We start from the raw sequence: 20,173 nt of genomic DNA, 5'->3' as shown, positions 1-20,173 counted from the left end.
AAATTAAAGAGAATAGCAACAACTCGCTCGTTAACGCACAATATCAAATCTCTTTCTCCGGTTTTGTTTGAAGTTGTACTTCCTTTAGGGTCTCGCGACGCATACACACGCGTAGCTGCGTGTGCAACGTTGCAGCGCGCGTATGCACGATGCACAGAAAGTGCAGGATCGAGCTAGCTGCATATCTCCATCCTAGGAATTGGAGTGGATAGCGAACGTGGGTACAATAGTTCGCATTGTATTGGATCTTCCCGAGTGATAGGCACTCCCCCTCCATACCGTCGCGTCTATCTGTTCCCGTCTATCTGGCTGACTCTGTTTCGCTTCCAACTATAGTGCTCTGCCACCTCCTTGCTCCGCCTCGTTGCCTACCGTCGTATCTCATTTTGCGAAGGCCTCGAGCGCACGTTATTATGCGCGTTATGCCAGTGTCTCACTATTCTACCGTCATTGCGACCAACTGCATCGTTTCTGCCCGTTTTGTGCTCTTCCGGTTGCAGCTACGGGGCTCTAGCTAGCGCGCCCTACGAGGCGAACAAGTTTTCGGTTATCGCTGCGCTTCGTCCGACGAATCGATCGGTAGTATCCATTTCAATCGATGCAATCTATACTATTTTAACATTAAACTACCACGATCGGTGAAAGTTTTTTAAATTTCTTACATAGAACCGTTTTTTACTATAAATTTAATAGTAAATTTTGATTAGCCTCAGGTGTAAATAGCAAATATATATCGAAGAATCTTTGGTTCCATTTGAGGAGTTTGTTACTCATAAATTAGTGTGATCGTGAAGGAATAAAATATACATTATTTATTTCTAAATAAAAGAAACTATATTTTCAACGTTAATTTTGAATTTAATTTAGTTTTGAATTGAATTTCAGAAGAACAGACGCCCAGTGAATTAACATATTTAAAAAAATTGTCGTTTTTAAAGTTTTGCAAAAAATTTTTCTTGTCAGACGAATCGAAACCCAGTGACAGTTGATTTACGATGCACCTTGTACATGAAACAGTTCTGTGAGCGTATACATATCTATCACCATATATGTACGTGCCTATGGCTGGTGTTCCTGTTAATTTCATTACGACGATCACCCTGACAAATCTAATTGACGTGCATCAATTATTTGCCGGACAAAGGCCGCTTAACTCCCTTTCCAGTTGCCAGCTAGCATGGTTTCCGGATAATTTCATTTTTCACGAAACCTTCTACCGATGGAATTTCACCGACCATCATGGAGTTATGTCGGCCATCCTTTCTAATTCCCCGATGAATTAATAGTTCGCACGAGACTGTGCATCTACAACTATGTTGCATAACTTTACACATCGGAAAATGTAAAAAAAACGAAAAGCTTCGAAAATTAAAAATTCCATTACCGGTACTGTTTTATTTCATTTTTCGTTGTGGGACCTTTAAAATTTCATAAAGACGCAAATCGACGCGAAATTGTTTTATCGACTCGAGAAGAACTGCTTCAACGAATGTTACTCTTCCGAACGTTTTAAAATATTTTATTGCAATATTACTTTATTCGTTTTTTTGTTGTTATTTTAGTATTTTAATCGTTGAATGGTATTATATTAATTGCTTTGTACAGAAGTTTCATCAAAATATAAGATATGATAAAAACTATTAAAATATATTTACACGTCATTCCAGTTGTATTCCAGAAATATTTCTTTTTTGGCTATTTCAAAGGTATCAACAAAGGAAGGAAATATAAAATTTAATCTTAAGCGATAAAACTTTTTAAACGTTCCTCGTTCGCAATTACTAAACGATATAATACACTAATGTAAACGTAGCCTTTTGTTGTCTATAATTATATAAAAAGATAGTGTTTTTCACATATGTATAAATAACTATTGATAAAATAGAAATATCCACGAATTTTTTCGTTTTTGTTACTTCGAGAGTGATAGTCAGGCAATAATATCGTCAATATCACGAGTGTTGTTTCCCAGTAAAGATTTCTACGTTTGAACCAGGATGAGAGTGCTAAACAAAATAATTCATGCTCCACCAGGAGTGAAAGTGCCAAATATATCAATACAAGAATATATACTTGATAATCTTCGCGCTAATCTCGATCATATTGTACAGGTAAGTTTGAAATTACTAATTTTATGTAAATAATGAAGTTTTCAGCAATATTATACAGTATTACATAACTCAATGAAGAATAGATAGTAAACAATTTTAAAAAGAAATGTGAAGTAGTTCTATGATATTTTGTGGTTTTTAAAAATTGAACAGTACCTAAATTGTAGCTAAATGGTTTAGTAAACAGTATTGGTTATGTATTGCAAGGAAAAGAAATCTTATTTCATATTCAGCACTTATTAATTCTCCAAGTACCATGCCGGAGTCACTTTTTTCTCGTCACTTTTCTTTTGCCACACACACACAGTACCAAATCTCGCTTTTGCTACTGCGATAATTATGTGCGTATATGCTTACGGTTTGTGTTTATTGTCTCGATCGATCTATAGATACTGTTTTGTACACATGCATGCGTGAGCTGGAATTTCGAAAGAAAATATATCTGGATTAGCAAAATGTCGGCGTGAGTCAGAAATGACTCAGGCACAGGTTTCGAATTCCAGTTCAAAACTAAAAATTTCGATGTTGTAGGTGGATACTAAGAGTGGTAAATCCTTCAGAAGCAAGGATATTCTTAAAGCAAGTGTAACATTTGCCAGTGCTTTAAAGAATTACGGAATCGTCAAAGGGGACAGAATTTCCGTTGCAAGCGAGAATCATCCAAATTTCTTGATCTTGATGTGTGGAATATTTAACGTTGGAGCTGTGTATGCTCCTGTGAATCCAGCATACACAGAAAGTAGGTAGAAAGTTAGAAAATCATTCTTTGTATGCATTTAGAATTTATTTATTCGTTCAAAGCAGCAAATACACTAAATATATAATAAAATAAACACATATATACATAAATAATGTTAGACTATATATATATACGCATTGATATGTAAATATTTTTATTACTATCGATACATTTTATGAACACCTCCGATATGATATTTTGAACATAGGAGAGTACAAACATGTGTTGGAAATCACTCAACCACGAGTAATGTTTGTGTCTCGAAAAACCGAGATGCTTCTCTCAAAGATTGCATCGACTCTAAGTTGGAAAATGAAATTAATAGGATTGGAGGATAACGCCCTGGCTAGTAATATGCCAACGTTGGTAGATCTTTTGGAAAAGTATAAAAATACCGTAGATCCTTATAAATTTGAACCAGAACCAATCGATGATAGCACGAAGGAAATGGCGGTAATTTTCAACTCTAGTGGAACGACTGGCATCCCAAAAGCTTGTTCGTTGTCTCATCGAAACATAATGACTTTCATTTTTAATTCAAGGTAAATAATTCTTTCATAAGTAACCATTAATTAAAATTTAATGAATTACGAATACAATTACTGCTCAAACTTTCTTGTAGTATCAGTATAATTTTAAAATAGTATCATTTTTAAAAGTAAAATACGAATACTGGAAGGAACATTATTAGTGCTTAAAAATGTGTAAATTTTCTAAAATATTTAATGGTACTAAAAATTTCCAAAAATATGTAGGATCTTTTTTGTTACTTTTAAAACAGCCTTTGGCTACATTCAAGGTCACATTAATTCTAGGCTGCATGAAAATATTTATTCCTTTTCTTTTTAAGTCTGTTTCAAAACTAAAATTATTCTTCAAACTTTATTATTGTACTGTGCTCATCGAATTGCATGCTTTGATGTTATTAATTTTAGGGATGAACGCTATTTGAACATTCGACGAGACGATAAAATAATGCTCTATCTTCCATTGTTTCATGGATATGCATTCATGATTATGATCTCGACTATAGCTTTTCAAGCAACCGCGTATATCATGCGATCTTTCAACGTGGACACGTTCCTGGAAGCAATTGTGAAGTATAGAATCACATATTTACCATTGGTCCCTCCAATTTTGGTACTTCTTGCCAAACATTCTTTGGTGACGAACTATGACTTCAGCAGTGTGAGATTTGCAATGTGCGGTGCAGCGCCATTTCCGAAAGACGTGAGTTCCTCATAAAAGTTTGATAATTCTTTACAAACATTTTCTACAATTTGTGTTCATTCTAAGTAATAAACAGTGTATATAACATTTATAATTTAATGAAGAGTTTCAAATTTGTAAATTAACAATTTTTTTTTTATTTATTTTATTTTATGTCGCATGCTCCCTTTTGGGATATTAACAACTACACTTTGTGTAGTTCATTTGTATTGCATAAAATGTGTAGTATACATATAGTGAAATATCTGATATACAAGACTTATATTGAATCATTGAATCAGTGTGGTTACTAAATTAAACAATTTGTAAAGTTGTAAACAATTTATCAATTTGTGAGTAACTTGTCTTTAAGTTTGAATTTATTTATATTTATATCTATTTATTTATTTGAAAAGTATCGTATATATTTGTAACAAATTTAATCAAAAAATGTCTTGCTTAAAATTATTATTGAAGTGTAACTCGAATTGATTTATTCAGTTCTCTGGATTAGACAGAGTTTTAATTCTTCAACTGTTAATTGCTATTTAAAGGCAATCAATACATTGTAAATTGCAATTTTTAGTTGCAATTCAAGATTAATTTTTTATCTTGTGTTTTAAATTACAATTCAAGATTAATTGCAGTTGACATCAATTGCCACTGAATTCTATGTTTTCAATTGCAGCTGAATTCTGTATATAAAATTACAGTTGAAGGTTACTTGCATTTCATCTTTCAATTGATTGAAAATGTAGTTGCTAATAGTTTTGAGAGAACGTAAATGATTTTCAGATAGCGAACGAGGTAAAGAGACGAACGAAAATAAAGAACATTCAAAATGGTTATGGAATGACAGAAATGACGTTTGTGACACATTTCGCTGATCCAACGCTCGACGACGAAAACATCGGTCGTCTGTTGCCTGGAATGCTTTGCAAAGTAGTGAATCCAGACACTAACGAAGCACTTTGCGCTGGTGAAATTGGTGAAATTTGTTTAAAAGGCGATCAAGTAATGTTGGGATACTTGAAGAACCCTGAAGCTACTGCAAAAACCATCGACGAGGAAAAGTGGCTCCATACTGGCGATATGGGATATTACAACAAAGATGGATTATTGTACATTACTGGGCGACTGAAAGAACTGATTAAATATAAAGGTTTCCAAGTTTCACCGTCTGAAATTGAAACCATATTACAATCGTGTACGGGTGTCAAAGACGCAGCAGTTGTTGGCAAACCTGACGAAACAAACGGAGAAATACCAATGGCTTTTGTAGTAAAACAACCGAATAGCAAAGTGACGAGCGAAGAAATCATAAATTACACAAATAGTAAATTTGTTTTCGTTGGTCCTTTAGTAAAAACAGTAGCTATTTGATATATTATTTACTACATACAATTTACTACTAGATATGCTTTCAGTAATCACTAAATCACGTTTGTGAATAATTTAATAGAATAATACATTTTATTTTTCATTTTTTCACATATAAAAACACGTAATGGATTATAAATAAAATGTCTCTACTTGCTAGAATATTTATAAAAGCTTTGTTTGTTATAGTTATTTATATAAATGTGAAATATTTACAGGAAATTTATCACCCCAAAAGTGGCTGAGGGGTGGTGTTAAATTCGTCGATGCTATACCCAAAACTCCATCAGGAAAAATCCTGCGACGAGAACTGTTAAAAATATTATCTAAATTATAAAATGATACATCATTTAGTTATTTTATAACAAGGAACGTGTATTACAGAAGGTTGGTTATCTTTAAGTTTAAATCTATAAACTCAAATTGCTGCAGATGTAAACTATAAATATGTTGTTTATCTTATTTGGTGATTATTTTAACTAGTACGTAATGTGGTGAAATGTTTTGAAAATATATTGTATTAAAAAATGTATTATATTGAAACTAAAGAGGTTCTTTTATTTCCATACATACATATATGAAACTAGATTATATCAACTATTCTCTTTTCTCTATAAATACAATAAGTGGTGTCTGTTTAAAGCTAAAGTGAACCTTGTAATTACAGTGTTCACTTGCATCAATGTAAAACATAATACTTCTACTATTTACAGGAATCTCAGACATTAGGTAATAGATTACAAGTTATGAGGTATTATCGACAATATTGATTCCATATCATTCCTGTTATTACTGATTACTACGTTTGAAATGAAAATTCTCGTATCTACTGAAACTAAAAATTTAATGCACTATGAAGGTTATCATCAATGAATGGTTCGATAATTTCCTGTTCTCTTAGTGTAGCAGTCAGAACGATCGGGTTATCTTCGTTAACGAGAAAGTGCGATAGGAATTTCTAGCAGCTTTACCGGATCAACGGAATTAGCGGTATCCGGTATTGGAAAAATTTAAATTCACGCCACCGACTCCACTGTGAGAATACCTGTCCGTACACATATGTACATCACTTCGCGTGTACGTCTATATAAGGTGTCTCGCGAATCTCGGTAAACCAATTTCATTGGCACATCATTTCCAACGTGATTTCAATATTAGAAATACATATTTGATTTCTCGTCTCACTAATCTTACAGTAATTGTAACATTATTGTCCTACTTATATTCGTTATTTATAAATTAAAATTTTCTAAAACAGTAGGATCGAGCACAAGTTAAAATCTATGATATTTTATTTGTATTGTTCATTTAGTTTAATTTTATTATTTTCTGATAGAATTGAAGTCGTTTCAAGTTATTGTTTTTTAATGTCAAACACAAGTCACTGTATATTAATTCTACATTAATACATATGTTAACATCAACCCTGTAAATTGTTGATGATTAAGAGAAACATGTATTACTTCAAGTAGAAATGAATTTAAAAAATTACGTTTTGACCATTGTTGACCACTGTTGACCATTGCTAACCTTTGTCGGACACTGTTGACCACAGTTGACCATGTTAGACCACTACTGGCCAATGCTGACCTCTGACCAACGGTAAAATCGTCTAAAATCCTCTTCCCACTTCTCTCTATTTTTACGTTATTGCTAAAATTCTTGTTGTATTCACTTTTTTACTATTTCATTTTGACCATCTCTTTAGCTAGGTAAATCATCGTTGGATTTTTAGTTTTAAAACGTTTAGTTTCAAGTTTCAACATAAATAAATAAACTTTGGATCTCCAGTCGCAGCAACCTCCACGTGGTGAGATCTGGTAATCGGTGTTACCCACGATAAAAAAGTTCTTCTTCGTGGGTACCACCGAGCTGATGGCTGCGTATTTAAAATAGTTTCTTTAAATATCGGATAAAATCTGATACTTAAAGAGACTAGCGCTAAAGCGTTGATTTTAGTAATATGCAATATATTCTTGAATGGTATATATTTCCAAATATTTGAATACATTACATAACAATTGATGATAAAAAAACACATTTGCAATTTTTATTTACTGTAACTAGCATTTATTAACAAAGTTTCTAAACTACATGCTTATTGCTCGTACATACTATGTTGTACTTTACAGTATTTCATTAAGGGGAAAACATGAAATAATTAGAAATAAAGTATTATTTTATAATTTAGCTATTAATTTAATTAGTTCTCGTCGTAGAATTTTTCCTGATGGATTTTTGGGTATAGCTTCAACGAATTTAACGCCACCCCTCAGCCACTTTTGCGGTGATAAGTTACCTATAAATTTGTCGTATAAACAAAATTAATTTTGTATGAAGTACGTATTATTTATGTTATATGTCCAATATAGTTCACATCTAAATTACAATGGTCTATATTATTTGCAGCTTCTGATCTACTGTAAGAAACTGAACAAATAGTGGAGAATTTTATACACAAACTTTTTTCATCAAATATAAACAAATATGTAACCTAATAATATGTACATTTATACAAAATGTATCCTGTCATATGTATTTAATACAACCTACATATTATTATGCCAGTTTACTACTATAGATATTTAGAACCCTTCGTGGCTCTGTAATTTAGACGCTTGTCTTCAATTCTCAAGGTCTCGGTTCGATCCCCCAAACTTGATAAAAGTAATCATACTGCACATATTTAATTGTAACACTTATTTAGAGTTTCTCATATTAAAATAATTATAGATTCATCGATTCTAGGAATTTTACTGTGTGAATTTTACAGTGATTCACTGATTGTTGAAAGCCAGTAATATCGCCTTTACTAGAAAAACAAAGAAAGCAAAAACTTACTATTTGTGAAATCTATGATTTCTTTGGCTGTCACGTTGGAACCAGGTTGTTTCACAACTAAAGCCATCGGTACTTCTCCGCTCATTTCATCAGGTTTGCCCACAACTGCTGCATCTTTAACGCCTGGATGTGATTGTATCACAGTCTCAATCTCAGACGGTGAAACTTGATATGCTTTGTATTTAATGATCTCCTTCAGTCGCCCCGTAATGTACAGAAGTCCATTTTGTTTAAAATATCCTAAATCGCCAGTGTGCAGCCATTTTTCCTCGTCGATAGTTTCTGCGGTGACCTTAGGGTTCTTGAAATATCCCAACATTACTTGATCGCCTTTTAAACAAACTTCGCCAACATCACCCGTGGGAAGCGTTTCATTTGTTTCTGGATTCACTACTTTGCAAAGGAATCCGGGTAGTAGTACACCGACGTTTTCATCGTTAGATTCTATATCCGATACGTGTGATATTACGGACAATTCTGTCATTCCATAAGCATTATGGATGCATTTTATTTTTGTCCGCCTCTTTACCTCATCTGCAACCTAAAAATTAATTATGGACATTTATGTGATCGGCCACCCCTGTGAAAAATTTTAATGGGAGATTCTAGAGGCCAAAATAAGATGAAAATCAAGAATATCAATTTCTTGATTCAGGCTTCGTTAAAAAGTTATTAAAAAATTGAATTAAAAAATTTGAAATCATTCTGAAAAAATTATTTTTGGTTGCGGGGATCAATTATAATCATTTTTGGTCATTAGACATACCCCCGAAATCCTACGCATTTTCGAGAAAAAAATTGGAATAGACACTGACATTTTGCGGCGAAATAAAAAAATTTCAAATCGTTCTGAAAAAATTATATTTGGTTACGGGGGTCAATTACGATTATTTTTGATTAATATACATATCCCCGTAATCCTACGTACTTTCAAGAAAAAAATTCTTTGCTGAAAATATAATATGTGGTCAGAAATGATTCATCGAAATTTCATGTCTAAAAACGTTAATAACTTTTTAATGAAGCCTCAATCAACAAATTGGTATTCTTGATTTTCGTCGTATTTTGGCCTCTAGAATCTCCCATTAAAATTTTTTCTAGGGATGGCCGAACACCCTGTATACCAATTTAGATGTACCATTTTTTGATTTACAATAATAAGAAAACTGAAGAAGAATTTTAAAAAGAAAATGCTTAAGAATATTATACTAAAGAATAATGTTTTCAGTTTAAAATCATAATAATGTTGCCTGTTTTCTTTTATTATTTTAATTATTCGTATTATTGACATGTGATTTGTGTGTCAAAACTATCTTCTCTTATAATGTGTCAACCACTAGGGGAACTTATTTTATCAAATATTAAAGGAAAACTCACGTCTTTAGGAAATGGTGCTGCACCGCACATTAAGTATCTCACGCTGCTAAAATCGTAATTCGTGACTGTCGGATGCTTCGCAAGAAGTACTAATACTGGAGGGACCAATGGCAAATACGTGATTTTGTACTTTTCAATTGCTTCTAGAAGCGTCTCCACATTGAAAGACCGCAGGACGTACGTGGTTGCACCAACACCTGTTGTCAAAAGTGTTACACCAAATGCATAGCCATGAAACATTGGAAGAAACACTATTATTCTGTCACCTCGTTGAATGTCCGCGTACTTTGGACCACTGAAATTGAGAATGGAAAAGGATGAGCTTCGATATAGAGCACAGATCAATATAGTCGAGAGTGTACAAATATTTTATTCTAGCTTTCGTAATAGTTCTATACACGGATACTATTTTCTGTTTCTTATGTTATAAATAATGATATTTTATTTAAAAGTTAATTAACATTTTCATGTGTGAATTTTACTATTTAAAATTTATCTACATCGAAGGGGAGGAAAGTGTACAGTTACCCGGGAATCGAAATTCGATCGATCTGGTAGGAATTTCTTACGTTACCATCGCACCAAAGTCCTACGCGACAGACGAAGAATTAAAATTGTATTTTACAGATTACTGAGGGTTCATTTTTTCTGACGAGAAACTTTTTATTATTGTTGGAAATGTTATAATTTCCATGTTGGCAAACATACAGGCGTTTCAGGAATATTTTTTCCCCACTCGTTGGCAGGCGTTGCGCGCCGTCGTTTGTTTTAACAAGAGAGTAACGTCGTCCTACCGCTGTGTACAGAACGTCGTGTGTGAAATAAAACCGAGTCTTAAAATCCATATGTGTCGTTTATTCCATACCCTCTGCTACAGGTTATGGGCCCAGTGCTCAGGGTATGTTAAAACGAAGCGAAGTTAAGTGAAAAGTGAATCGCGAGTGCGCACAGCTAGGAACAGCGAAATACGCGTACGCGAAACGAAGACACACGACGATCGCGATCGAAGGAACACGTGGCGTGCGCTATAACCTTCGTTTTTTTTCGACCGAAAACGGTACGAAGCCGTACACGCGATAAGAATTAAAGATGAATCAAACAGTGAGAATCGAACCACTCGGAAAAGAAAATTTCGATACGTGGAAAATACAAATTCAGGCGTTGCTGATAAAAAATGACGCTTGGGGTTATGTTAGTGGCGCCATTACGCGTACCGAACAGAACGCAGCAGCGTGGGATATAGCCGATGCGAAGGCAAAAGCCGACGTAGTATTGTCGATGAGCCCGACAGAAGTTAAGCAAATCAAAGATTGCAAAACATCAAGAGATGTATGGGAAAAATTGCACGCAGTATACGAGTCCAAAGGACCCGCCCGAAAAGTAATGCTGTTAAAGCGTCTTATTCTACACAAGATGCGCGACGACGACAGCATGAATGACCATTTAAGAAATTTTTTCGACGTTGTGGACAAATTAGAAGACATGGAATTAAAAATCGTCGACGATTTGCTTACAATCCTGCTGTTATATAGCATCCCAGATTCTTACGAAAGTTTCAGAATAGCGATCGAAACGCAGGAAAGATTACCGACACCTGAAGCACTGAAAATCAAGCTTTTAGAAGAATCGGAAGCGAGAACGCGTGGCGAGCCGAACGCAAACGAAGCTATGTTCGCACGGAAGAACTTCGGCAGCTCGAATAACGCGAAGCGAGAATCAAGACAATTTCCGCGAAGAGAAAATAAAGAACGCATAAAAAATGAAACGTATGAACAGTTCCGGTTCAGGTGCCATAATTGTGGTATAGTAGGGCATAAAGCCAGAGACTGTAGAGTTCGTGTAAACAAAGAAAAATCCGGAAAAACTCGACAGAGTGCATCACGTGGCGAAGTGTCCGTATACGCGGAAACAGCGTGCGGGGTTACAAGTCGCGAAGGACGTTGGTGTCTCGATTCGGGTGCCTCATCACATATGTGCGCGGACAAGGAAAAATTTAAAGGAACGTTCGAATCGGACAATAGAACATTAAATCTCGCGAGTGTCGATTCAACGAAAATAACCGGTATCGGAACGGTTAAAATGCACGTAAGCAAAGAATTAACTGTCAAACTAGAAGAAACCCTTTTCGTGCCCGCGTTGCGCTCGAACCTACTTCACGAAAAACAGTGCGGTTGTAAAAAATCCTAATACCGGAGAAGAAATAATGCGTGCGAATAAGGAAGCAGGACTGTATTACGTCAGTGAATCCCGCGATATCGCGTCCGTTGCAGTTTCCAGTACAACGTTGCAAGAGTGGCACGAACGTTTCGGCCATCTAAATGAATCCGATTTAAAAAGTTTGGTGCGTGAAGACAAAGTTCGTGGAATGATCATTTCGAATGAGGGGGGGGCCCAATATCTGCGAAGTGTGTGTGAAATGTAAGCAAATGCGAGCACCGTTCCAGAAGTCAAATTCGTCGAGGGACACTGATACCTTGGAAATAATCCACACGGACATTTGTGGCCCTATGCGTGTAAAATCTCACAGCGGATCAAGATATTTTGCCACATTCATCGACGACGCGTCAAGGTGGTGCGAAATCCATTTCTTAAAGGAACGCAGCGAAATTTTGGAGAAATTTAAAATATTTAAGAACTCCGTAGAAAAACGCACAGGTAAGAAAATAAAGATTCTTAGATCCGACAACGGTACGGAATACAGAAGCAATAACTTCGAAAAATTCTTGAGAGACGAAGGAATTGAACACCAACTGTCGGTAGAATATACCCCGGAACAGAATGGCGTTGCCGAGCGTAAAAATCGGACGCTGATAGAAATGGCGCGTTGCATGATTAGTCAATCCGGGCTTCCTCAAATTTTTTGGGCTGAAGCAATGTTAACGGCAACCTATATCAGAAATAGGTGCCCATCGCGTAGCATCGATGGAAAAACGCTATACACTATTTGTACGTTCGGAACAAAAGTGTATGTATTGGACAAGCGACCAGGAAAAGGGAAATTTAATCTAAGATCAAAATGTGGAATTCTAATTGGATACTCCACGCAGTCGAAGGCGTATAGGATTTGGGATCCCGAAAAGAAACAAGTTTTTCGAAGTCGCGACGTGCGATTCATAGAAACACCTCGAAAGGTAGGAAATACAAATAATTTTCTAGAGGAAACTGACTGCGAGGAAGTAACAAAACACAAATCAAGCGATTTGGAGTTTGTGCTGTCAAATGAGCATGCTCAAGACCACGAATCGAACCAAGTTTTGAATGCACCGCGTTTACGTCCAGGTCGAGGACGCCCCCAACTTCTGAGAACAGGCAGAAGGGGTCGACCGAGAAGAATCCAGAGAATGGTAGCTGAAGAAGAGCCAAACATACCCGAAGGCGACAGTGAAGAAAATGAAGAAAATGAAGAAACTGAAGATGAAGATCTCGAAGAGGAACCTACGTACGAGAGAGTCGAAGAGGACGATAGAAACGAAAATGCAAGCATGATCAATCTCGATGATCCGAAAGATGCTAGAGAAGCACTCGCATCGACCGATGCTGAGGAATGGAAACAGGCCATGTTGACCGAATATGAAGCGCTATTGAAAAACAGCACATGGACAGTAGTCGATCGTCCAAGAAACGAAAAAACAATAAAATCAAAGTGGGTTCTACGCACAAAGTACAAGCCAAACGGCATGATAGAACGATGAAAAGCTAGATTAGTAGTAAAAGGATGCTCGCAACGAGCAGGTGTGGATTACGAAGAAACGTTCGCACCAGTCGCAAGAGCAAAATCTATAAGATTTATGATGGCGATTGCAGTTGAACTCGGACTGGAGGTACATCAGCTGGATTTTGTTAGTGCATATCTCAACGGTGATATTCAAGAGAAAATTTATATGGATATTCCAGAAGGGCTGATAGAAATTTTACCCAAAAGCGAAGCATCCAAGTATATGTCAAACAAAGTTTGCCTAATCAAAAAGGCACTGTACGGCCTGAAGCAGTCAGGACGTCAATGGTATTTGAAGCTGGACGAAAGGCTTCGAAATTTGGGTTTGGAGCCGCTATCATGCGATCCCTGCATGTATTCACAGAAACAGGGAAAGGACGTAACAATCGTCACAGTTTATGTCGACGATCTAATCGTAGCGTCTAACAATCCGAGTAAAATATTAAAACTGAAGCGAGAATTATCGAATATTTTCGAAATGAAAGATTTGGGCAAGATACACTATTGCCTAGGTACGGAGTTCCATCAATCGAAAGACAAAAATGAAATTACTCTGACGCAAAGAAAGTATACCGAAAATATGTTAAAAAGATTTAACATGGAGAACTGCAAGCCCGTCACAACTCCGATTGATCCAAGTATAAAATTATTGAAGGAAATATCGAACGAAGAAAAGAAAGAAGCCGAACTCTTACCGTACCAGAATTTAATTGGATCTCTGATGTATTTGGCCACATTCACTCGTCCAGACATCGCACACGCCGTCAGTATGTTAAGCCAATTCAATCAAAATTACGGATTGCAACATTGGAAGGCGGCAAAACGCGTATTACGTTATTTAAAAGGTACCAAAAATTATGGTCTATTCTACAAGAAAACAAGAGCGCCCCTCGTCGGCTACGCTGACGCCGATTGGGCTGGGAATAGTAATCCTATACCGGATACACTTTTGTACTAGCTGGAGCATCAATCAGCTGGGAATCCCGTAAGCAACGGACTGTTGCAATGTCCACGACAGAAGCCGAGTACGTGGCACTCTCAGAAAGCACAAAGGAGGCAGTTTACCTAAGAAGATTCATGAGCGAAATCTTTGGAGAGCAAGAAGCAGTGGTCATCTACAACGATAACCAGAGTGCGGGTTGTCTAGTTAAAAACCCGATGTATCATAATCGTACGAAACACATTGACATAAAACACCATTTCGTACGTGAAGCGGCCGAGAGAGGAGAAATCAAGGTTCACTATCGTCCAACGGAGGAAATGCCTGCAGACGCGTTAACAAAGGGGTTGTCAGCGCCGAAGCATAAAAAATGCCTTGAAATTTTTGGAGTACGAGAAATAAATGAATATTTGTCCTAATGTTTCGGATGCATGTTTGAGGGGGAGTGTTGGAAATGTTATAATTTCCATGTTGGCAAACATGCAGGCGTTTCAGGAATATTTTTTTCCCACTCGTTGGCAGGCATTGCGCGCCGTCGTTTGTTTTAACAAGAGAGTAACGTCGTCCTACCGCTGTGTACAGAACGTCGTGAGTGAAATAAAACCGAGTCTTAAAATCCATATGTGTCGTTTATTCCATAACCTCTGCTACAATTATAATTTAGATGGGAAATTAAATAGTGAAGATTAATTTTTGAAGAATAGAACTACGAAGTTTTATTTACCTTACATTGGAAAAGAAAGTTAATAAATTTCGATGAGATAATGTAACACCTTTTGGCAAGCCGGTTGTTCCGCTAGAGGCGAGAATTGCCGCCATTTCCTTGCTATTGTCACCGATTTGCGCCGGTACGAATTTATATGGATCCACGGTACTTTTATAGTTCTCCACAAGATCTTTCAGCGTTGGAATGTTCTCAGTTAACGCGCTATCTTCCAAATGTATTAATTTCATCGTCCAACTTAGAGTCGGTGCAATTTTTGAGAGAAGCACTTCCGTTTTTCGAGACACAAACATTACTCGCGGTTGAGTGATTTCCAACATATGTCTGAACTCCCCTACCAAGTAATGAAAAGCATTTGTTACTGTACAACAAATAAATAAAATAGAAGACATAGATATTGATTAATATGTAGGTGCAACGTCTACAAATATTTTCAAAAGCAAGCTTCATCTTTATTGTTTTATGACTTTAATTTTAATTTAAACTTAAAATTAAAAATTTGTATTATTTCACTGAATTTTGAATGTGTCAAACTTTCATTTTAAATAAACGTTAATTTAATATTGTTTGAAAAGAATGTGTACGCATAAAATTTAAAAATTATTTTGCATCTTTGCCTTATAGATGCTTTCCATTACTATATCCTTAAATGATGAATAAATAAATTTTACGTATATGAAAAGTAATTTTCTAGATTTCTACTCACGTTCCGTGTACCCTGGATTCAAGGGTGCAAATACAGCTCCAACGTTATAAATTGCACATATCGCGATTAAAAAATTTGGAAGATTCTCGCTTGAAATAGAAATTCTGTCTTGTTTGTCGATTCCATAGTTCTTTAAAGCACTTGCAAGTGCTACGCTTCCTACAAGAACATCCTTGCATGTGAAGGATTTACCAGTCTCAATATCAACCTAAAATTATATTTCAAATGTGTTAATGCTGACAGTCACTCTCTCATCCATTTGCATCATTCTGAAATAATATTATAAAATTTTATATATTGTATAATAGTCCGTATCGTACACGATCTAAAATTAATGGTCTCTGAGTCATTATTAAAGTAAAAATCAATTGATTTATACAGGGTGTTCGGCCAACCCTGGGAAAAATTTTAATGTGGGATTCTAGAGGCCAAAATAAGACGAAAATCAAGAATACCAATTTGTTGATGGAGGCTTCGTTAAAAAGTTATTAACAATTAAATTCAAAAATTTCAAATCGTTCTGGAAAACTTTTATTTTTGGTTGCAGGGATTAATTATAATCATTTTTGGTCAATAGACATACCCCCGAAATCCTACCCACTTTTGAGAAAAAAATTCCTTACCGAAAATATAATCTGACACCTGAGATGGTTCTCCGACAATGCGAATCTTTAAAACGTCATAACTTCTGAACGGATTGGACGATTTTGATGTTTAAAAAAGCAAACTACGCGTATTTTGGTGGAGAATATGTACAAATCGCAAAAATATTCGAAAAGTTGATCCTTGACCCCGCAAAATGAGAAAAACCCCATAAAAACGGTCCTATTTTCAAACGGCCATAACTCCTACAATAGTGAATATATTTCAATGAGATTTTTTCCTGAAGTAGAGCTAAGGGGTACCTACAAAAAAGTATTAGACAATTTTTCTGTAGAGCGTCAAACAAATTTATTAAAAATGAAAAATAAATTTTCAAGAAAAATCGACAGGGGTAGGTGCCTAAATTTTTCGACGAAATTAAAAAATTTCTAATCGTTTTGAAAAAATTATTTTCGGTTGAGGGGGTCAATTACAATCATTTTTGGTGAATACACGTACCTCCAAAATCCTATCCACTTTCAAGAAAAAAAATTGGGTAGGTAGTGAAATTTTTCGACGAAAAAAAAATTTTTGTAATCGTTCTGATAAAATTATTTTTGATTGCAGGGGACGAGTACAATCATTTTTGGTGAATAGACATACCCCCGAAATCCTGCGCATTTTCGAGAAAAAAATTCAGTACAGGCGAAACTTTAAACATTAATAACTTTTTAACGAAGCCTCCATCAACAAATTGGTATTCTTGATTTTCGTCTTATTTTGGCCTCTAGAATCTCCCATAGAAATTTTTCCCAGGTGTGGCCGAACACCCTGTATAATCACTTAAGGGGGGAAACGACTGTGACGGATTCACAAAATCGAAATTTTTTAATCTCTTTTCAATGCTTATGGTTTTAAGAATGACCTCCTAAAATATTAAAAATTCGCAAAAATGACAAAGTTACAGAAGATTTAGTAGTCGTAGAACATGTAATATGCGTAACGCTTGAAACTAACTGCTCTTCACTTCGGGACATTCATTTGAAACTCTTTTATTATTCTGTTGTGGTAAAGGTTTTAGTGAATAGGAAGTGTTTTGATCGAGATAACTATGTGAATCAAGAGTATTTAACCTTGAGCGATAAGAGGTGTGAATGAAATGTACCGACACACGACTAAAGTGATCCAACTGGCAACTTATTTAGCTGCAATCCAATTTAACGATGGCTATTCAGGATTATTACAAATAATGAAGGTTCACGATATTAAAATTGAACCACAGACAGACACATATCGACACAAACAGGACACGCTTTTCGGACACGAATTTTCATCCGATTTACTTAAAATTTTGTACGGTGATTTCTAACACTATAATCTTCAGTTGCACATACGGAATTTTCGATCGAATAATTAGTTTCGATGCGGTGTTAAAAGAAATATTGATTTTGTCACAGTTTTTTGAGATTTTTCCTTCAAAGTTCCACCATTTTATAATAAATAATTATTTTTAAAAATCTTTACGTGCAATTAAAGCTACTGCCTTATAGTTTAAGAAAATTGCATGATTTCGTGTTTCACAACTTGCGGTGAAAAATTACACGTCCACCCGTTTCTAACAAATTTTTAGAGGCCTTTCATGCTGGTTCCTATTATGGCTATAATAATTAATATTTTTATATGAAATTTTTGCAAGAAATAGTTCAAGAAATGTACTTTCGAAAACATTTAAACATTTATCAGAGAATGTTTTTTAGTTACACCCAAAAAATTTTTAAAAATTGCCTTTATTTTCAGCCGTTACAGTGGTTTCCCCCCTTAAGTGAAATATCAAATAATAGTCCAGATGTTATTGTAAACATTGATTTAGATAAATTACCAAATAGTAAACCAGAAACAATTTGAAATAGAATACGAAAGCTTTGACAAACTCGTTATAGTCTGCTTTTTGCAAAAAATTAATCCAATCATCATCCTCATGTTCGTTTTTTATTTTTGCATATATTTGTATAATAGTGTCCAATATCTAAAATTGTGTTTATAAACATAGATAAAAATATTTTAATAATATCTCAATAACAATTACTTCCAGACCATACACGGTACAATAAATGTTTATAGAATTAATAACCTTCGTATTTCAATAAAGAAAGCAGAATACTTAAAACTTTATTACTGTACTTGAAACATGCAGCTATTATTAGAAACATTCTTTCGCAAATGCTTTACAAACTATGACGCCATCATGTTACGTGACTAATTCTGGATAACATTTTCGAAGATATAATTATTCGCATAAAATTACGGAAATGGAATTTCAAACTTACTTGCAGAATGTGATCAAGCTTGGCACGAAGATTGCTGAGTATATATTCTTGTATGGAAATATTTGGTACTTTTGCTCCTGGCGGGCCGTGAATTATGTTGTTGAGCACCTTCATGTTCGTTCAAACGTAGAAACAGTAGCCTGGAAACAGCACTAGTTACGTTCATGGTACATTCTTTACAGTAATAGATCATTTTATCGTTATGTAATTCTGTAGAGGAAATCTGGTTTTAAAGTTACGTTATAGCCAAAGTACCGACTAGTATTACTATAATTTAATGACAAGCAGTTATCTTATTGCAAGACACGATATTATATGACAAGCTATCTTTGATTCTCTGTTGATCCACATGCTCTCTTATCTAAGTTTTAGAGCTTCTTCTGTCATACTGAATCTATTTATACGATGAAGCGAGTTGTTACGATGCACTTCCTATTTACTAGTCTGTTTCGAAATGCATAATGAAATATCAAGGTAGTAAAAATGATTCATAATTTTTAATAGAAATTGCGAAAAATTTACTAGACTGGATTTTTGAAACTGTAATTTTCTAGAACAGAAATAATAAACATTTATTTTCATTCCATTGTATATTTCTTTGAGCATCTATCGTTTTAATTTCTTTGGTACAAAGAGTGATCTAGTGTCAAAGATGGTTAAGATTTGCAAGATTTGAAAGAAGATCAAGAGTTTCTTAGCACAGAATCATATTCGAATCATTTCAAATCGAAGTCACTAAAATTTATAGGTTGAAATGTGAGATTTGGAAATAAAGAATTATTAGTTTGTGAAGTATTTGTAAAAGATGAGTATGAATTAGTGAGTAATAAACTGAAGAACGTACAAGTAGGCCGCTCTCCACTGAGTCCCTGGCAGCAACTGATTACGGACAGCAATGAGATGCGTGTTTACTTGTTAACGAATGCAGGAGCGGATCCAATAAACTTGCTCGAAGGCGACTAAATCTATAAAAATATACTTTTTGCCTTCTTTTGCACGATTTCAAATCTCTTTATAATTCAAGATTTGCTTGGAGGCGATTAAGTCTATAAAAGTATATTTTTCATCTTCTTTTCCACGATTTGGCATCTCTTTATAATTTATTATATTGTTAAATATTCACATTAATTTGTATAAGTATAAAATATTTGTATAAGTGTATACTAAAGTACTTAGCACAATGTTATTCTTGGAAAATGTTTTGTTTCGATCGAGGAAGATTTTTCATTTCTTTTTTGATCATTTTCTCTCCAAAATGACTTTTAATTTTTAACTAAAAATTATGTGGTGTAATGTCGGATGATTTTTGGAGTCATTGATGTCGCGATAACTTAGGATAAACTGATAGAAAATTGTAAAATTGACAGTCATTGCGAATCATATCGTAATCAATTTGTAAACTGAGTAAACACTAACAAAAATAATCAACAATATAATTACATAACAAGCAAGTTTGAGTCTATGTTACGTAGAACAAATTCTCGAAATCGATTTGCTCGAAGACGAGGTTTCTAACAAAATA

General features: G+C 34.9%; 2 protein-coding genes across 4 annotated transcripts; one reads left to right on the top strand and one right to left on the bottom strand.

Annotated features, from left to right (window-relative positions):
- The first annotated feature begins 553 nt into the window (after positions 1 to 553).
- On the top strand, positions 554 to 6,613 carry LOC143345071 (luciferin 4-monooxygenase-like). 2 transcript variants are annotated; one of them, XM_076771961.1, is made up of 7 exons: positions 554 to 579; positions 1,978 to 2,111; positions 2,643 to 2,850; positions 3,059 to 3,392; positions 3,786 to 4,080; positions 4,855 to 5,395; positions 5,658 to 6,613. In XM_076771961.1, exons 2-7 carry the CDS (start codon positions 1,998 to 2,000, stop codon positions 5,774 to 5,776), a joined length of 1,611 nt encoding a protein of 536 aa, XP_076628076.1. In that variant the 5' UTR covers positions 554 to 579; positions 1,978 to 1,997; the 3' UTR covers positions 5,777 to 6,613. The 2 variants fall into 2 exon arrangements, with proteins under 2 accessions (XP_076628076.1, XP_076627988.1); XM_076771873.1 differs by lacking the exon at positions 554 to 579 and having other exon boundaries at positions 1,721 to 2,111.
- An 873-nt stretch (positions 6,614 to 7,486) lies between these two features.
- On the bottom strand, positions 7,487 to 19,684 carry LOC143341329 (luciferin 4-monooxygenase-like). 2 transcript variants are annotated; one of them, XM_076764205.1, is made up of 7 exons: positions 19,496 to 19,684; positions 18,652 to 18,791; positions 15,743 to 15,950; positions 15,037 to 15,370; positions 9,658 to 9,952; positions 8,281 to 8,821; positions 7,487 to 7,738 (listed from the first exon to the last, which is right to left on the bottom strand). In XM_076764205.1, the coding sequence occupies exons 2-7, from the start codon at positions 18,763 to 18,765 to the stop codon at positions 7,620 to 7,622; spliced, it is 1,611 nt and encodes a 536-aa protein (XP_076620320.1). In that variant the 5' UTR covers positions 18,766 to 18,791; positions 19,496 to 19,684; the 3' UTR covers positions 7,487 to 7,619. The 2 variants fall into 2 exon arrangements, with proteins under 2 accessions (XP_076620320.1, XP_076620329.1); XM_076764214.1 differs by lacking the exon at positions 19,496 to 19,684 and having other exon boundaries at positions 18,652 to 18,871.
- Between the last annotated feature and the right edge of the window lie 489 nt (positions 19,685 to 20,173).

Source organism: Colletes latitarsis, chromosome 1 (assembly GCF_051014445.1).
Source record: "Colletes latitarsis isolate SP2378_abdomen chromosome 1, iyColLati1, whole genome shotgun sequence".
In the NCBI taxonomy this organism is placed as follows: Eukaryota; Metazoa; Arthropoda; class Insecta; order Hymenoptera; family Colletidae; genus Colletes; species Colletes latitarsis.
Note: the sequence above shows the minus strand (reverse complement) of the source record. Positions and strands in the feature narration are given on the sequence as shown.